A 19,093-nucleotide genomic window follows, 5' to 3' on the forward strand; every position below is an offset into this window, starting at 1 on the left:
GGGGCACTCAATGTTTAGGGGTCGAGCAGAGAAGGAGCTGGAAAAGGACACTGTGGAGGAGCAACCACTGGGGAGGAAAAGCAGGTAAGTGTGGTGCTGCAGGTGCTAAAGAAGACAGGTGCAAGAGCAAAAGAGTAGTCAGCTGAATCAACTGTGGTGTGAGGTTGATGAAGACAGAGAAGGACCATTGGATTTGGTTGCTATGAAGGCCATGGGTAACCTTGACCTCCTAGGCTTTAATAGGAAGGAATGGATGAAAGCCCCGATACACACGCTCACAAAGACCATCCAACCTACCTGAACTCTCCATCTTGGGCTCTCCAGAAAAACCACATCCTTTGGACTTGCAGACCTGGGTTTGCACCCTGGCTCTTCCACTTACTACCCATATGAACTTGGGCAACTTAGCAATCCTTTCTGAGCGTTAGTTGCCTCTTCTGTAAAATGGGAATAATTGCATCTTATGGCATTGTCATGTTTGTTATGGGATGTCATATATAAAAGCATTAGGCTCTGGAAAGCAGTAGGTGCTCAAGAGGTGGGAACTATTATTCTCACCATAATTTTCTCTCCTATGTTGCTTGTTCAGTGCATTCTAGGCAGGCAAGCTCCCCTCGTCTCTGTGTAACTGGCACTTCTGCTTGACAAGCCCACGCACAGAATCACCTTGCCTAACACAGTACCTAACAAGAACTACAAGCTCAATTAAACGTTTGTGATAATGGCAACTGAATAAGAAATATTTGCAGCATGTCCACAGAAACCCTTAGAGGATTAAAGTAGAGAGTACAATGATCAGACCCTTCCTTTTCTGCAAGGACCCCCAAGGTGCGTATTGTTCCCGAATTAATGGAGGGCTGAAATTAGGCTCCTTTTCCCATTATTAAAGAGCAGGATGCCTTTCTTAAAACTTACCCAGGAATTAATCACTGAGCATTTTCTATTGTAGATATCCCTACTCTCTAAAGTAGAAATGTCACTCAGAGAAAATCAGACATTCAGATAATTCAAAGTTTTATTGAATATGCTTTACAAATGGGCATTTGATTGTCATATCCAAGTACTCACTACAAATCAGAAAAACAAATCTTACTTTTAAAACTTAAAGCAACCTTGCTGCTCCTACAACCATAAAGAAAAGTCTTAAGTTTGTTTCTTCCACTACTTGTTAATTTCATTCAGTGACACCCTTTTTAGACCACCTCCTTTTTAAATTTTATTTATTTATTTATTTTTGGCCACGCCCTGTGGCATATGGTATCTTAGTCCCCAACCAGGGATCGAACCCGTGCCCCCTGCGTTGGAAATGTGGAGTCTTAACCGCTGGACCACCAGGGAAGTCCCAAAGAACGTTTTTATTTATTTACTTACTTACTTACTTATTTTTAATTTTTTGGTCCCACAGCATGTGTTATCTTAGTCCCCAGCCAGGGATCGAACCCGCACCCACTGCGTTGGAAGTGCAGAGTCTTAACCACTGGACCACCAGGGAAGTCAAGACCATCTCCTTTTCAGAAAGAACCTAAGACACTGGTTTTTCTCCCAGCCCCTCTCCTTACAAAGCTTCATCTTCACAACCGCCGTGAGGATAAATGGAAAGAACATCAGACTTCATGCCAGAAAATCTTTTCAAATTCAGACAGTGACACTTCCCATGCATTAGAGGAAATCAACACGTCTCTAACCTTAGTTTCCTCATCTGCAAAATGACGATCACAACACTTATCTTACAGGATTATTTTGAAAACTAAAAGAGGTAAAATATGCAGGTGTAATTTATAAATTATAAAACACCCTCGAAATGTATCCTAGCATTATTACTCATGTATGAAGATGGATCATTCATTTTTCAATGAATATTTATTGGTCATTACCATGTGGCAGACATTTTGCTAGGCTGTAATGATACACATCAAAAAATATATATATCATTGGCCCGAAGGAGCCAATGATATATATATCATTCCAGTGGGGAAGAAGCATGCTCTGGGTGGAGAGAAGCAATGCTCTGGTGTGGCCACGGGTGCCAGGGAGCCAGAGAGGACACTCAGACGGGGGTGTGGAAAGTGAGGGCATTCAGAGGACTTCCTGAGGGGGTGAACCTGGAACGGTCTCACTGCAGATCCAAAAGCAAGACATCAAACTCGAGTCACTCCTCTGTGAGGTGAGCCACACAGTCCGCAGTCGTGGGCTCCCAGCCAGCTCAAACGTAGCACAGCCCGCTAAGGCAGAGCTTCTCAACCTCAGTGTCACCGATAATTCTGTTCTTCTGGATAATTCTGTGTTTCGGGGGTGCTATCCTGTGCATATCATAGAATGTTCAGCAGCATCCCTGACCACTATCTACTAGATGCCAGTACAACCCCCTACCCTCAGCTTTGACAGACATTTTAATTGCCAAATGGCCCCTGAAGGGCAAGATTGCCTACAGTTGAGAAATACAGCCTTAACATAATAGAAAACCAACACAGGTGATTCTAGAAGGAATGCATTTCATACAGTTGGTGCTTAGACTTATACTAGTTAGCGCTCAACAAATATTGAATGAATGAATGAGCCACCCAGAGCCCCTTTGACCTTTTGGGTCTCATGCAGAAGAGCTCTGAGCTAGTAATTAAGTTCTAAGGTGCTGAGTGAGAGGTAACAATAACACCACGTCCATTTATACTGCGCTCTGTGCAAGTTGTATAATCTGGGGCAAGGAGTTCAATTTCCCTGAGTCTCTCAGGCTCTTCAGTTCCTAAAAGGGGATATTAATCTTATCTGGCAAGGTTGTTGGGAGAATTTCATGAGATAATTGATGTAAAACATAAAGCATTAGAGGTCTAGGAACTCACTCCTTTGGTGCAGTTGACAAGACGAATCTTAGCAGGATGCTCTCCCAGCTCCTGCCACTAAGCTTTACCCTTAGAAAGGACTAGGGTAGTTTGAGCATATGCTTTTTTTGTTGTAAACGTGGAGAATGCTGAGCATGGCACCAGGAACTGACACATCAGCTATCCAATTCATTGCTCACAAGCAACCAGGTTAGTCAAGAGGCCCAGGGAATTCCCTAGTGGTCCAGTGGTTAGGACTCCGTGCTTCCACTACAGGGGGCATGGCTTCAGTCCCTGGTGGGGGAACTAAGATCCCACATGCTTCGTGGTGTGGCCAAAAACAAAAAAAAATGTCAAGAGGCCCAGAGAGTTGTGACTCGCCCAGAATTACACAGCAAAAAAGTACTTCCCTGAATTCAAAAGGCACTAGGGCTGGCCAGCCTGCTCACCACCACCACCTCCATCACACCTAGGCTCATTTAGATTGTGAGTTTTTGGAAAATGCTTTGTGTATTCTGTGTTCTGTAGTTTCCTATAGACATGCATGACCAGATCGGGAAATTTCTCCTGGAAATACTGGGAAGGTTCTCCAATTATTGACTTCATCCTGAAATGAAACATAAATATTTTTATATTCTTGCCCCAAACTCTGTATCCCCCCTTTATAGCATATGGCCCTGGAAATCTTTTTTGCTCCCCTGGTTTCTAGAGCAGAATAAATGAGGACTTTGGAATCTGACAGAGCAAGATTCATCTCCTGACTCTTCAACTAATGGACTAAACTTTGGCAACTTAAGTTTTATGAACCTCAGTTTTATTATCCATAAAGTGTACATAATACAATCCCACAATCCCTTATCTACAGTGCTGAAATCCAAAAGAGCCCTGAAAACTGCAAGTGTTTTGTGAGTTTGCAGCTAAGATTTTTGGTAGCAAAAGCTAATTGGATTAACACGGGGCTACTCTTCTAATGCTACATTCGCTTTACCCAGCCACGCAGTCCCCTGTGTTTCTTCACACAAGAATTGCTAGCCTGCTGTTCAAGGGGGCTCAGCAAAAACCGAAAAGGAAGAGGAGAACCTGCAGGGCATGTCCACTGTTGACTGTAAGACCCTTGTGATGGCCCTTTTCCAAACAGAAGGAGGAATGACTTTCACCAAAATAAATTTTCTTCTTTCCATCAAATAGCAGATATAAATTTAGAGCTGGAATTTTAAAATTATTCTCATCTCATACATGACTTCTCATACATGACTTAACTCTTTATTCTTTTCTTCAAGAATGTGCTCTCCCAAATTCCGGATGAACTTCAGCAGGTCACCCACAGTGTCCTGATAAAAATTGCCTGTTTTTTCATAAAACTTATTCATTTCTTTCATCACAAATTGGTCAATCTAAAAAAAAAAATTACACAAAAACGTGGTAGCAACACAAAATAAATCCTGAATGTTAATACAAAAAGGCAGAATACAAATTTGAACATATGTCAAAATTTCCACTAATTAATAAAGCAAATTAATACAAAGAAAAGAATGGAAGTAAGCACCGTACACCACAATGCTAACTGTAGTTGTGTTTGGATGTGGAATTATAAATATCTTTAAATTCATGTATCTATTTTCCAAGAGAATTGTTTTCATAGAAATTAACTACATTAAAACATGGTTTAGGAAATCGTTGGCTACTATACGAGGAAATTTGCTCACTATACAGTAGCACTATCCTTGTGGCCACCCTTCCAAATTCATACTTGATTACATCTCCTCCTTCAAGAAGGTTGTCCTGACTGAAACCAGGCGTTGCAGCCATTGCCATAGTGAGTGTGGTTGTTCTTTCTTTTGTTTTGTTTTTGTAATTATGTTTCCAAAGGTTACATGTTTCTCCTTGTCCCTAGGTGTCCCAGGGCAGCTGCTCTCATATTAATAATGCCTTCCTCTTGTAGATGACTCTGATAGGTAGAAAGAGTCTGGAGTAAGAGAATAAGATGCAACAACCATGAAGCCAGAGGGTCCCTTAGGAAGAGTAACTGGTGACTAGAAGCCTGCCTGGGGGCACTATGTGTGGAGCACATGTGAGAAATGCTGAGCACGTATGTGTGCGAGGAGAGGCAGCCGTGTGAAGAAGGTGGAGTCCACACTGGAAAACTGGTTGCACGCCCAGGAAAATGGGCAAGTCACCAAAATCAACAGGACAACAAAGCTGAAAATGAAAACAAAAAGATAAGACTTGAAGTCAATCAAAATTCAACATATGGGGCTTCCCTGGTGGTGCAGTGGTTGAGAATCTGCCTGCCAATGCAGGGGGCACGGGTTCGAGCCCTGGTCCGGGAAGATCCCACGTGCCGCAGAGCAACTGGGCCCGTGAGCCACAACTACTGAGCCTGTGCGTCTGGAGCCTGTGCTCCGCAACAAGAGAGGCCGCGATAGTGAGAGGCCCGCACACCGCGATGAAGAGTGGCCCCCGCTCGCCGCAGCTAGAGAAAGCTCGGACAGAAACGAAGACCCAACACAGCCGAAATTAAATAAATAAATAAATAAAATTTTAAAATAAATAATTTAAAAAATAAAAAAATATGGAATATGCAAATAAAATACTTGGACAAATGGAAAATTTTTTTAAAAAAATTCAACATATGTCAATGAAGTTTAAGGGAAAGAACCAATGAACTGGGAGACAAAAGAACAGAATTCTCTTCCCAGCTCTACCAACCTCTGGCTTTCCAGCCCTGAGTATTTGGGGTTCCACCTCTGAGCCTCAATTTCCTTGGCAAGTAAATGATTTGGTGGACTTGACGGCATCATAACATTGTGCAGTGAGCCGCTTTAGTGCGTGGCCTTTTTTTTTTTTTATTTCCCAATTTTTCATTGAAGTATAGTTGATTTACAAAGTTGTAATTTCTGGTACAGCAAAGTGATTCAGTTATACATATATATACATATTCTTTTTCACATTCTTTTCCATTATGGTTTATGAGAGGGTATTGAATATAGTTCCCTGTGCTATGCAGTAGGACTTTGCTGACTAAATACGTTTTTATATTTTTATTTTTAACCAGTTTTAAATGTTTCTCTAGGGGAATTGGCACATTTAATACTTGGTCTCATTTGTATTATCTTTTTTTCTGGATCTCTATTTTCCTATTCGCTTTTCAATTCTGTACCTTCTATTACAGTAGATTGGGTATCCTTTTTGTCATCTGAAGTACAATCAGAATAAAATCTTACGTAAATTATCTGAGGATAAAAAAGTAGTTCTACCATTATTTTTCATGTTTATAAATAAAACTGAGGCTCCTTTCTCTGGATGATAGAGTCTTGCATCTTTGGGTTCAGCCCCAATTTTCTCCAACCCCCTTGTCTCCCAGGTTCCTCGTTGTTGTATCTTGTTCTCTGGAAGCACTTTTTAAAATTACATTTTTGCACCTTAGAACCTGCCTGTGTCATCACGTCTGATGACTGATAACGTCCCATCACCTCTGATGACTGATAACGTCCCATCACCTCCATAACCTTTATCTCTCTAGTGATAGTTAGCACTTTTCTTTATTTGTACTTTCCTCTTCATTTCAATTCTGTCCTTCCTTCTTATGCCTCCGGACCTTTGGGCTTTGATTGATAATTTACCCAACACCACTGCATTTTCTCAAACCTTGCTTCTGCTTTCAAACAGAAAGTAAAGGCCAGATAATTAACCTTCAAGAGAACGACTTTCCTATATGGTCTGAAAATAATGCTCCATTTAACACTGAGTGGAGAGTGAGAAAAGAAGGGAAACAATAGCTTTCATCACCTGCTTCTTCTGTGCTTTGTGCTCTATACTTCTCTTATTTCTACTTTTGCAACCACTTTTATTAGCACTTCAGTCTTGAGGTTGGATTTCTCCTTTCTGTTGCCTGTAGTCCTGTCTCTCTGTCTCAGACATTATAAAGAAAAAGAAAATGACAATCTCTATCAGCTACAGGTTAGCACATGGCCTTTAAGCCAGAGTGCCCAGCTTCAAATCCTGCTGCACCCTTTACTGATTCTGTGCCTTTGAAACAAATCACTTGTCTGTGCCTCAGTTTGCCCACCTGCAAGATGGAGCTAATTGCCTCAGAGGCTGTTGTAAAGATTAACTGTGGTTACTCATGCAAAGTCCTGAGAACTACAGCTGCCACAGAGTTAGCACTATGTGATCGTTAGCTATTACTATCATCTGCTCTGGTTTCAAATGTCTTTGTTTCTACAAGTTTAATTTTTAGCTGAACTTTTATAGACATTCATTTAGCAAAGAGTCATGGCACACCTACTCCATGCCAAGAATACAATGACAGACAAGACAACGGATGGTCTCTGCCCTGGTGGAACTTACTGGGTAGCAAGAAGGAGAGACGTTAAGCCAGCAATTATGAGTGTGATATGTGGTCTAGAGGCAAGCAAGGGAAGGAAAGCAAAATGAGACGCAAAAATGAAGAGGGTTGGAAGAAGCAAGAGTCCTACATCAGGCTTAAGATACAGAAGCTGCTGGTCTCACTCAAAGACTTGAGAGTTATGGATTTTCCCATAATGCTTTGCCCATGTCTCTGGGGTACCCAGCATGTATCCCACAGCCATCATTCTGTGGGTCTCTCCGCCCCACATGGATGCTGTACTCTGTTTTGTATATCTCTGACCTTGCATGGGCCTAACACATACTGGTACTTGATAGATGTCTGCTCATTAATAATAACGAAAGTTCTGATAGTACTGACTAGACTGAAAGGGTGATTAATTTTTATGTTCCACTACATTGAGTGGACCTTCTCTGGAAGAGGAGGAATTTGAAAGATCATCTTTTTTTCTTTTTTTTTCAGTTTCCCTTCTCTCATACAGAAAACAGGTGTGTATATGGGTGCTCAGGCTGGGCTGTTCACTGGCAGCAGAAGCAGCCCGTCTGCCTGGATGGGAATGCCCCATGGGGCAGGACCTCCTTTGGGCTAAACTCTATTTAATCGGCTGCTCTTGTCACAGTGGAAATAGAATTATTAGTCAGACCTCGCTCAGAAAACAAGGCTTGAGAGAAAGAGTCACAGAAAAGAAAAAGGCTCTTGGGCTGTGACAAGGCCATCCTAAAGAGGAGGCTGGATGAGTCTCTCAGGAGGGCCTGGCCTGGAGCAGAGACTCAAAAGGGCAGAAGGGACCTGGGCTGGGAGGAGGGAAAGGAAAATCCCCTTTCTCACCACTTGGTTGGACCAGGCCCATAGTATAAAAAAGTTAGGAAAACCAACACAACACATGACACAGATTCTTCCTCCTGGAATAACTCCCAGACCATAGGAGCTGTTCATACCTTAGTTGTCCACTGGGCAAAACTTGTGGAAAGTTCAGATGTTCCAGGTTGCAAAAGCTTCAAGACCTTGCCATTAGCCTTTCTCTTTTTGATGTCAGATTCATTTCCCACATCCCTCAGGGTCCTGTAGCGGCTGAGAATGACGGAATTATCACGGTTGTTCCATCCTTCCCACTCTTTACAGAACTATTAGATTTTGGCTTTCGATACGAGTAGTAAAAGCATGTCTCTAAAATCTGCATAAGGGGAGAGCTCTCTCTCTCTCTCTTTTCCCTCATCTTTTTTCTATTCTTCAGTGGAGAAAACCAGATCCAGAGAAGTTAAGTCACTGCTCCAATGACACCCAGCCAGGAAATGCCAAGCTGAGAGAAAAGCCTGGGTCTGCTGATTCCCAGCCTGACTCCTGCCCACCTCACCATGACGGTTAATTTTATGTGTTAATTTCACTGACCACACAGGGCCCAGATTAAATATTATTCTGGGTGTGTCTGAGAGGATGTTTCCGAGGAGATTAGCATTTGAACCAGTGGACTCGGTAAACCAGACGGCCCTCCCCAGTGTGAGTGGGCATCATTGAATCTACGGAGAGCCTGAGTAGAACGAAAGGGGAAATCCGCCCGTCTCTGCCTGGCTGCTTCAGCTGGGACACGGCTCTTCTCTTGCCCTCAGCTCTCCTAGTTCTCAGGCCTTCAGACCCTTACTGGAATCTACATCTTCAGCTCCCCTGGTTCCCACACCTTTGGATTCAGGTGAAATTACACCATTGGCTTTCCTGGGTCACCAGCTTGAAGATGGCAAATAGTGGAACTTCTCAGCCCCAATATTGCATGAGGCATTTCCTTATTTTGTATATGTATAAAGAGCCCTGACTAATACACTCACTGTCTCTGTCTTGGAGGCCTGTAATATACACTCAGTTTTCCTTACCTCGCCCAACTCCAAAAGAAGGGATGACCCAGCAGGCCACTCAGATGGTCCTTCACATTGTCCCCAGGGAAGAACAGGTGATGAATGAGGTCCCGAGTTTCCTCATCTGGAGAAAGTTGCATCAACTCTTCAGGTCTTAGATCCTTCAGCCTCTCAAAAGAAATGTCTCCCTGCTTGACCACGTACAGGACCAGCAGTCCCAGGGCCTACACGAAAGCCATAAATCAAGCCAAAAGTGCTTATGAATTATCACTCTATTTGGGGAACTTTGGAGGGTGTGGCGCAGGCTATGAGCAAATGGAAAACGGGTAGAATCTCGAGGAGATTCCACAGCCTGGTCAGGGAGAGAAGGCATGGGCTTGCGCATAGAGAACTCTTCAAGGTAGTATAGTTTAGTATACTACCTCTTCAAGGTAGTATAGCTTATAGGTTTAGGTTTATAAGGAACAACAGATAATCCCAGGCCAGAGTTGTCAGGGCAGACTGCTTTGAGGAAGAGGAATTTGAGCTAGACCTCAAAGTACGGATAGAATTAAGATAAACAGGGCAAAGGGAGAAGGTTTTAAACAAGGGGGATGCTCAGAGTCTGGCTGGGAACTGGGACTTTGGGTCGGGCCTACGTCAGGCCACAGATAAAGGAGCCAGACCAGGTCCCGCAGAATAGAGTGAAGGCCCCAGGAGTCAGGGCACAGCAGGGAAGAAGGACCAGGAAGGAGGCCAGCATAGAAACTGCACTGGGAAGGACACCAGTCAGGGAAGGAGCTAAGACCTGGAGCCACTGAACCAGAAAGGCCAGGCATGGATGGAGAGTTCTTGTCTATTGGGTTGGAAGTTCAGCACCCTGGAGAACTCCAGGCAAGAGCTGCCCTGACAAGCTCAGAATCTATCTGGGAGCTGTGGTCTGCAGAGGCTATGTCTCTGTTCTGTCTCCTCTCTGGAGAAACAGTTCTTTCAGGACCTTAACCTTTGGGGCCAAGTTTAGTCTCTTTCGAGTTGCGGATCGATCCCATCCCTCCGCTGTGCTTCAGGGGGCCTCAGTCGCTGGCCCTCCTAGGAGTTTGGCACACGTGTTTGAATAGAGTGGGAAAAGAAATCTCATTTACTTTGTCTTTAGGCAGAAAATACCTCCTACAGGAATTGTGGAATTCTTTTGGAGAAAATCTCCTGGCGGTAATTCTGGAAGAACTGTTGCATGCTCAGTGTATTTACTATTCAGCCTGTGGGGTCAGAGAGAGATCTAAAGAGATAGAGAAAGGGGCCACGGCGATGGCCAACCCCACACCCACTTGGGGAAATACTGCTGTCTGCAAGGGAGTGAAGGCAATGAGTACCGGGGAAATGCCTTGAGACGTCTTTCCTTCTGGTTGAAATAGGAACATCCTCTAACTGGCCACAGGGAGTAAGGTAATGAACAAAGAAGGAAGCAGAAAGATGGAAAAGTAAATTGTTTGTAGAAATTACCTCTAGATCTCTCTCGATTTCCTGTGGATCTCCAGTCCACTTGACGCTTTTATCGAAATCTGCCAGGCAAGCGCCATTCTTGGAATCTAAGGGATAGTTTGTAGAGATGCATTGAAAATCCTCATTCTCCATGCTGTAATTAATTTAAATAAGTCTGTAACACAATGTACAATCTATCGTCTCTGAGGAAGACAATGATAAGCTCATATCTGCTTTGTTGTTTGCTTCTCAAAACACTGTCATGTGCACTGTGTCGTTTGATCTCTTCGGTATCTGCCAAGAGCAGGACTTACATTTTATTTGTTCCAAGCCAAGCGGTGGGGAAGCATGAGGATAAGTATAACCAGCTCCCCAGTCATGCAACTCCTGGGGTCAAAGAGCACAGATTTGTAAAGAAGCTGCTGGCAGGAGTTAAGGTTACATCCTATAGCTAAAGAACAACTAAACAACAAGGGTCCAAATCCAAGACCACCTTAAGTATGCTTAAGTATACTTAAGCACCAAATCAAGTGCTTAAGTACCAAGCACCAAGCATCAAGTATGCACCAAATCAAGCCCACTAGTTACTGCCCACTAAGACGTTGTCATCTGTTACCACGAATAAACCATGTGCTTGGAATGAGTCACTGCCTCCTGGCCCCCTTCAGAATCTTCCTCCCGTAAAGGAAGCCACTAAGTCCTCAGAAAGAGGGATGCATGGATGAGAGAGGTCAGGAACGAAATGAAAGGTGGGTGAGTCAGTAATTTGTCCTCGAAGAGGTGGCTTAAAGGAGTCTGAGAGGAAGGCTGGGTAACCCCACGTAGGATGATGGCCAGTACAACTGTGTGCTTCTCAAACTCCTTTCATCATGAACTTAGACATCAGAGTTGTGAGGAAACTCAGAGTCTAACCAAAAGGAACCCATTAAATCATTCAACAAATGTTTAGTGAGGGGGAAAAAATGATGGTGAGGAAGGAGAACACAGTCCTGGCCCTACAGAGTTTAGAGTCTCTGGGCAAGGAGACCGATACTAAAGGAGGATAAACATTAAATTAATTGCAATTTTGAAAATGCTAGCCAAAAGTGCAGGATGCCCTAAAAGTGTATCACAAGAAGAGCTACATGGCTGGCGGGTGGGGGGGCGGGGAGGGTGGAGAAGTTTTCCTTAAGGAAGAGACGCCTAGGGAATCCCCTGCCGGTTCAGTGGTTAGGACTCCACACTTCCACTGCAGGGGGCATGGATTCAATCTCTAGTTGAGGAAATAAGATCCCACATGCCGCATGGTGAAGCCAAAAAAAAAAAAGGAAGAGACGCCTAGACAGAAAAGATCAGAAAGTAGAATTTGGGTAGGTGAGTGGAATGGGGAAGAGAGGGAAGAGAGAATTCCAGATAGGAATGCGTGGAGAATTCCACTCTGGCAGAAGGAAGGCCCAAGTGTGCACTTGGGGAGGAGGGACAGAGTCAGAAAGTTGCTTGTGATGAGGTTGAAGGGGCAGATGGGGTGCAGATCGTAAACCACAGACCACTTTCAATTATTTGAAGTGATAAACTCCCTTCACTTATTTAAGCCACTTGGAGTCGAGTTTTCTGCTACTGAAATTTGAAAGTACCTAATGGAATACCTCACATCTCTTCTAACATTTGATTTTTTTTTTACACTCCTCAATTTTTTATTTTTAGTTTCAACAGACATTGTTAAAGTGCTATAAAAAATGTTAATACTTACGCCCAGTTTCTGTACTACAGCGTAGAGAGGGAATTTGGCCCTGCTGACACCTGATTTGGTGCCCTTGGAATTGGTTTCATACTTCTGGCCTCCAGAACTGTGGGAGATTAAATTCCTGTGGTTTTAAGCCACCAGGTTTGTGACAATTTCTTTAACAGCCATGGAGACTTACACATTTGGTTAGCTATGTTTCTTTGGGTGTAAATTCTTCTGTTTCATGCATCTCTTTCACGGTATTGGCACCTCTTAAAAATCCTAAGTGATTTTCGACTGTAAGTCTTACTTTGCGGTTGAGACTCCCTGACGTCCTGCGAGTTGCTTCTGTTAATGCCACCCAACATAGCGGAGGGAGGGAAGCAGTCGTCAGAGCTTCTGCTTTGCGTTTTATTCAGTGAAGCTCTGGGGGAAGCAGGACATGCCACTTAGTAGCTGCTTTGGCAGAAATCTTGCATGTTTAACTGCTCTTTGTTTCTCTTGATATCACCAATGACCCAGTGTCTCAAGCAGTCCCCCTGTCTGTAGAAGAAAGGTCTGTCATAGATGCTTGGTCCCTGGGGAAGAGGGGAAGCCCAGGGTTTGATCTGCCTAGTGTCGACTGACGCAGCAATCTGCCTGCTAGCTGGTCCTTGGTCCTCTCCTGCTTCTGGCTTCCATCACTTTGGAGTGGCACTTTTCTACACTGTTCCTACTTTCATGAGGAATGTTTCCCTGTGGCTTCCTGCATTTGTCCTGGGCTCCTGTGTTATTCTTCAATCCCATCCTATCTATGTTTAGTCTCTCCATGATTCTTCAAGGATTTTGTCCTCTAGGAATTCTTTTTTTAACGTTGATCTCGGTTATGAATTCATTTAGAAACCTTTTCCCATCATTTGAGGGATTTAACACAGGGAAGAGTCTGCAGTATGTGCTAGGTTCGCCACCTTGAGGCAGAAATATAATCAATTCTTTCCTGTTCAAGCTTAAGAATGGAAGAAGTGGTGCTAGAAATTTCAAAGAATAGGTAGGCACAAATTATTTTTCTTTAGAACGTGATGTGTGACCCTTTTGCATCAAGATCAGCAGGTAAACTTGGGAAGGACCTCACCTTTGGCTGAACCTCAAAGACTCTTCCTTACTGGGTAGAGTTGCACATATTTCTGGCCCTTGTCAGTCTCCCCAGCGAAGCTGCTTAAAACCAGGAAGGAGTGCCACAAGCACCTGTCCTCAAACTAAAACCAGATCTTACGTCTACCTATTTCTCTCTTCCAGGACCTTAAGTACTCTTCTCTGACTCTCAGTACCCACATCTTCTTTTTGCCCTGGTCCCTTACACCAAGCTTAAATGTCAGTGCATATCTGTAGGTTAGTTATCTGCTTCTGCTTAGCCCTCTAGACAAGTACCTGGCCTTTGTTGGGCACCTACAATGGACAGATGACTTGTCCATTTGACATACTACACTTAGACGTCATAACAACCTTATGAAGGAGGTATTATCAGTCTCAAGTGAGGAAACCAATGCTCACAGAATTAAGTGACCTGCTTGAGGTTACAAAACCACAAAGTGGTGGGACAAGGCTGCAAGGCTCCTTAAACATGGCTGAAGCCGGGGCTCTTTTTACTGTACCACCTTGCCCCCCGGGACTTCACACTCAGCTCTGCTTGGGTTTTTTTGTTGTTTTTTTTTTAAGTTTTGAATTTTATTTTATTTATTTATTTTTCATACTGCAGGTTCTTATTAGTTATCTATGTTATATATATTAGTGTATATATGTCCATCCCAATCTCCCAATTCATCTCACCGCCCCTCCCCACCTTTCACCCCCTTGGGGTCCATACATTTGTTCCCTACTCTGCTTGGTTTTTTTGTTTGTTTCTTTGGCTGCATTGGGTCTTCGTTGCTGTGCAGGCTTTCTCTAGTTGTGGCGAGCGGGGGCTACTCTTCATTGCAGTGTGTGGGCTTCTTATTGAGGTGGCTTCTCCTGTTGTGGAGCACGGGCTCTAGGTGTATGGGCTGCAGTAGTTGTGGCTCACGGGCTCAGTAGTTGTGGCGCACAGGATTAGTTGCTCTGCGGCATGTGGGATCTTCCCAGACCAGGGCTCGAACCCGTGTCCCCTGCATTGGCAGGCGGATTCTTAACCACTGCACCACCAAGGAAGCCCTCAGCTCTGCTTGTATCCTTGAATGTTGCTTTAGTTTATTTTGGTTTTGGTTTGCAACAGTGGACACTGACTTGTTCGGCCTGCTTGCAGTATGTTTCACTGTGTCACATCTTAACCTGGATCCCAATTGTAACCTCGGTTTTGCCATTAAGTTTCACTGTAACTGCCACCTTCTCTGAAGGAACACACTTTCTAGGTTCCCTGACTTGCAGACTACTCTAAGAGTTCAAACTTCTGGAGCTGGCTCCATCCAAGACCTACCTTCATATTTGTATTTGCCAAGGGCAGTATAAGGTTAGCCTGCTATTCCATTGGCATCCTCGACCTCCACATGGAATACGGGCTATACCTGGTAGCAGGAGAGGTTGCCCTGTAACTATGGATTCGTTACATTAATCCTCAAACTGAACAATCCACACTGACCCTAGTTCTTCCCTGTTCTGCCAGGAAAATCCTTTCCTCTCGTACTAAAGACCCTACGTTTCTAAGAGAAGACTGGGGACTTACCTATTAACACGTTTTGTGGCTGCAGATCCTGGTGAGTGTATCCAGACAGGTGTAGTTCCTCAACAGCCTTAAATAGAGATGAGAGGACATTTCGAGCAAACTCATCTTCCTTGTTTTGCACAGCCTCCCCTCTGTGGTCGGCCAAGTGCTCCTCCAGTGTGTGTTCACACAGGCCGAGGCACACATACAGAGAGCCCCTGTAGTTCTCACTGCCATAGAATGTCACCACATTACTGTTGGTTCGGTTGCTCTGCAACAACGAGACTTCATTTTGTCCATGTGTGCTGCCTTCATAGAATAGCTTCACAGCTACCTCTTGGTCTTCATAGAACCCCAGGTAGATGCCCCCTTCAGAAGTGTCAGCAATTTTATATTCTTCCTCAATAAAGATCTTCAGTTTGCCAATCATAGGGCGGTATATCCTGTGGAGATGTTTCAGGGCTTCCCCCCAACGTGAGCTCTGCGGCTTCCAGTCTTGAGTGGGAGGGTGAAAATCTTCTACGGCTCCATGCTGCCTAAGAAATTTTGCAAGGTCACGGTCGTAATTGCGCCTTGCTATGGCAAGAAGGTCTCCACAGTCTGTTCTGGCTCCTTTGTGGCACAGCAACTTGGCGATTTCCCCCAGCTTGAGTTCGACAGCAAGATGCAGTGCTGTTTTGCCCTCAATGTCTGTGTCATTCATCTCTATATGTTTTTGTTCCAGAAGCATCTGCACCAAACCCAGGTTCTTCTTTTCCACTGCCAGGATCAGGGGCGTCTTCCTTCCTTCCCCCCTCACACTGACATCAACCTTACAGTCCAGCAGAAGGCGAGTAATGGCCTTCACCTTCTCACCATCAGAGTTCAGAAGAGCATAGGTCAAAGCATTTCTGCCCATATTGTCTCGGGCATTGACATCTGCCCCCATCTCATGAAGGAGGATCCTCACGACATCTACATGCCCTTCTTCAGCAGCATGCATGAGAGCAGTGGCCCCTCCTTTCCTAATCTTCTCTTGATCCTGCTTTGCCTTTCGACGCAAATTCACCTTTGCTCCATTCTTATACAGGAACCTTAAGGCTTCAACTCTACCATACACAGAGGCTTCCACAAAAGCTGTAAAGCCATGAACATCGCACTCATTGACATCTGCTACTTTCGGAAGTAAAAGTTTGAGCACCTTCACATTTCCAGCGATGCCAGCAACTATGAAGGGAGTGGCCCCATTCCTCTTCCGCAGACAAGTCTCAGCACCATGATTAAGCAGAAGATCCACCATGTCCTCGTTGCCACTTTGTACTGCATTATGCAAAGGTGACCAGCCAAATTCTTCATCCTGGAAATTGACATCAGCCCCTTTTTTTAGCAATCGCCGGACCAGCTTAATGTCTTCATTTTTAGTAGCTTTAAGCAACAAATGATTGTCTTCCACTGAAGCCCTCCCATTAGCAGAGGGTGTGGGTCTTTCCTGAGGATTGTTATGGTTCTTGGTCTCCATGATGGTAAATACCACTGGTTACAAATTTTTTGCCTTTTTTTCAAGAAAATGAAAATCTTATCTCCTTGGGATTTGATCAAAGAGACGTGGAACTCTTAGAAAATCCTGTCAGGGTAAATCAGAATTATCTGGCTACAGACCACCAGTATCAGGAAGGGCAATACCCTTGAAGTCTTCTGACTTTCCACCTGGAAATGAGAGAGGAGCTTTATAATTTTATAATAGTGAAAAAACATTTAGACTTCCCTGGTGGCGCAGTGGTTAAGAATCTGCCTGCCAATGCAGGGGGACACAGGTTCGAACCCTGCTCCGGGAAGATTCCACGTGCCGTGGAGCAACTAAGCCCATGTGCCACAACTACTGAAGCCCATGCGCCTGGAGCCTGTGCTCCACAACAAGAGAAGCCACCGCAATGAGAAGCCCGCGCACCGCAACGAAGAGTAGCCCCCGCTCGCAGCAGCTAGAGAAAGCCTGAATGCAGCAATGAAGACCCAATGCAGCCAAAAATAAATAAATTTGTAAAAAAAAAAGAAAACATTTGAATTCGAGAAATTAATTTTACTAGCAACTTTTTCAAAATACATCTATTATAGAAATTTTTATTATAGAATATCATAAATATATACAAATTTTAAACAAGAAAATTATTACTTTATTCTCCCACTGCCCAGAACAGGTATTTGTTAATATTTTAGTATAGTTCTATAGATTTTTTTAAAAAATAGTTGGGCTCATGCTCTGTAAGTAACTTTGTATCCTGCCACCTTTCATTTAATGCCTTACTATAAATAATGTCCTATATTATTACAAGTGTTTTAAAACATTTTAATGGCTATGCAATATGCCATCAGAGAGGTTTTTCAGTTCTCTACTATGAAGCAAATTTTTAAAATAACTTTTAAAACAGAGTTTCAAAATGATTATTTTTTTCACAATTCTAAATAATGTCAGAGCAAATTTAGCTTATTTTAGCTTGTTTTCTTATGATAGATCTTATAATGGATTTCTTAGGATAGGTTTCAAAGAACTGAATGCCGAGTCAAAGGCTGTGATTGTTTTTAGGATTCTCAACCTATATTAATACATTTTTTTTCCAATGCCATATAAACATACTCTTACTAGAAATAGATGGCCTTTTAAAAAAACCAGAACCCTCATTTAATAAGAAAATAGTGTTTTTCATCAGTTTGTGTTTCTGGTTGAACATGCTCAGCACAGCCCTGGTTCTTTGCACACGTGCGGTCCTGTTCAAACTAGTGTAGCGTATGGTTAAGAACTCGGACTCCCAACTCAGCAAGATCTAAGTGTGAGCCCCTGGTCGTGTAATTCTAGACTCTTATTCCTAATTGTGTAACCTTAGATCATTGAGTCTCAATTTTCTGTTCCCTCAAATGGGGGCAATAATAAATACAGTCCCCCATATAAAGTGCATTGAAGTAGAGAGAGGGGGAAATATCAAGCCTTCAATAAATGGTAGAGCTAATGACGTCCGTTTATGAAAACAAAAGTTAACAAATCCCAGTCTCCCCACCCATGTGCATATACACACTACACAAATAGGGAACCTGGGGTGTCAGTTTAATCCAACTGCCCTTGATCAGATCTGAGCAATTTAGACCCAATTCAAATAGCAGATGGCAGCAAACTGTTACCTGAAGATTTATATAACTACATCTGCTGCAAAATTCACAGAGCAACCATTTTTCAGCAATCTCACCCCTCCGACAGTGTCAAAGCCCCTACCTCAGAGGTCTAATCAAATGTGCAGCGGAAGCACAATCACCCGGTAATGAACTCTCTGGACCCAATGTTTGTGTAAACACTTCCGGTGACAGTGGGTGTGAGGTGGGCTGGAATAAATAAAGGACCAGAGAAGGAAAGAAGCTCGAAGAAACCTGGAAGACTCAGGGTTTCTTCGAACTTCTTTCCTTCTCTGGTCCTTTATTTATTCCAGCCCACCTCCAACTGCTAACTTCAGTGTAATACAATCGTTTAAGAATACCACATCTTGGACTCCTTTTGAGGAAATGCAAATAAAAATGACGATAATGATAATAATAGTAATAAAAGAAACCCCAGGTAAAATAGAGTAGAAAATGAAAACAACCCATCAAAAACACTGCAAGGGAAGAGCCCTGCTTTCAGTTTCATTTTCTCCACACGACAAGACGCGCCTGATAAACTGAAATGACTTGCATAAATAACGTGTGGATTGTGAGAGAACCCTGGGAACCTCTGGTGGGCTCAGGCCCGAAGGGCCCCCTGGGGCTGGCCAGCTGGCTCTGTGCGCTCCTTCCTCTCCTCCAGTTCCACACCCACTGTCATCTCCAGTCCCCAGAGCCCAAGGACTCCTTCAAAGAAAACAACTTCTCAAGCTTTCCCAGCTCTCCTCCTTCTGCCCACCTTACCTTCTAAGTCAGGTAAGACGCCTCCTCCTTGGTTATTTCTCTGGCAGCACCTAACCCTCAAACACTGTAGCCAGCACGGAAACAGTTCCTCCTGCGGCTGGAGCGTCAAGGAGCCAGCCAGCTGGGCGGAGCCTAGAAAGGGGAGTGAAAGGAGGAGGGCGGGGTCACGGACCACGCCTACACTCGGCAGAGGTAGCCTGAGCTAGTAGCACCTTGGAACCTCCTGGAGGAAAGCGGTGGCTCTTTTGCTTTTTAACCTTTTATTTTATATTGGCGTGTAGTTGATTACCAATGTTGTGTTAATTTCAGGTGTACAGCAAAGGGGTTCAGTTATACGTATAC

The 19,093-nt window shown here is 43.8% G+C and overlaps 1 protein-coding gene across 1 annotated transcript; it reads right to left on the reverse strand.

Annotated features, from left to right (window-relative positions):
* Nucleotides 1-1,032: 1,032 nt before the first annotated feature.
* RNASEL (ribonuclease L) lies at nucleotides 1,033-18,855 on the reverse strand. Its single transcript, XM_059937585.1, has 7 exons — nucleotides 18,752-18,855; nucleotides 14,867-16,531; nucleotides 10,512-10,597; nucleotides 9,051-9,256; nucleotides 8,124-8,256; nucleotides 4,077-4,210; nucleotides 1,033-3,423 (listed from the first exon to the last, which is right to left on the reverse strand). Exons 2-7 carry the CDS (start codon nucleotides 16,341-16,343, stop codon nucleotides 3,243-3,245), a joined length of 2,217 nt encoding a protein of 738 aa, XP_059793568.1. The 5' UTR covers nucleotides 16,344-16,531; nucleotides 18,752-18,855; the 3' UTR covers nucleotides 1,033-3,242.
* Nucleotides 18,856-19,093: the final 238 nt, after the last annotated feature.

Source organism: Balaenoptera ricei, chromosome 1 (assembly GCF_028023285.1).
Source record: "Balaenoptera ricei isolate mBalRic1 chromosome 1, mBalRic1.hap2, whole genome shotgun sequence".
Taxonomy (NCBI): Eukaryota; Metazoa; Chordata; class Mammalia; order Artiodactyla; family Balaenopteridae; genus Balaenoptera; species Balaenoptera ricei.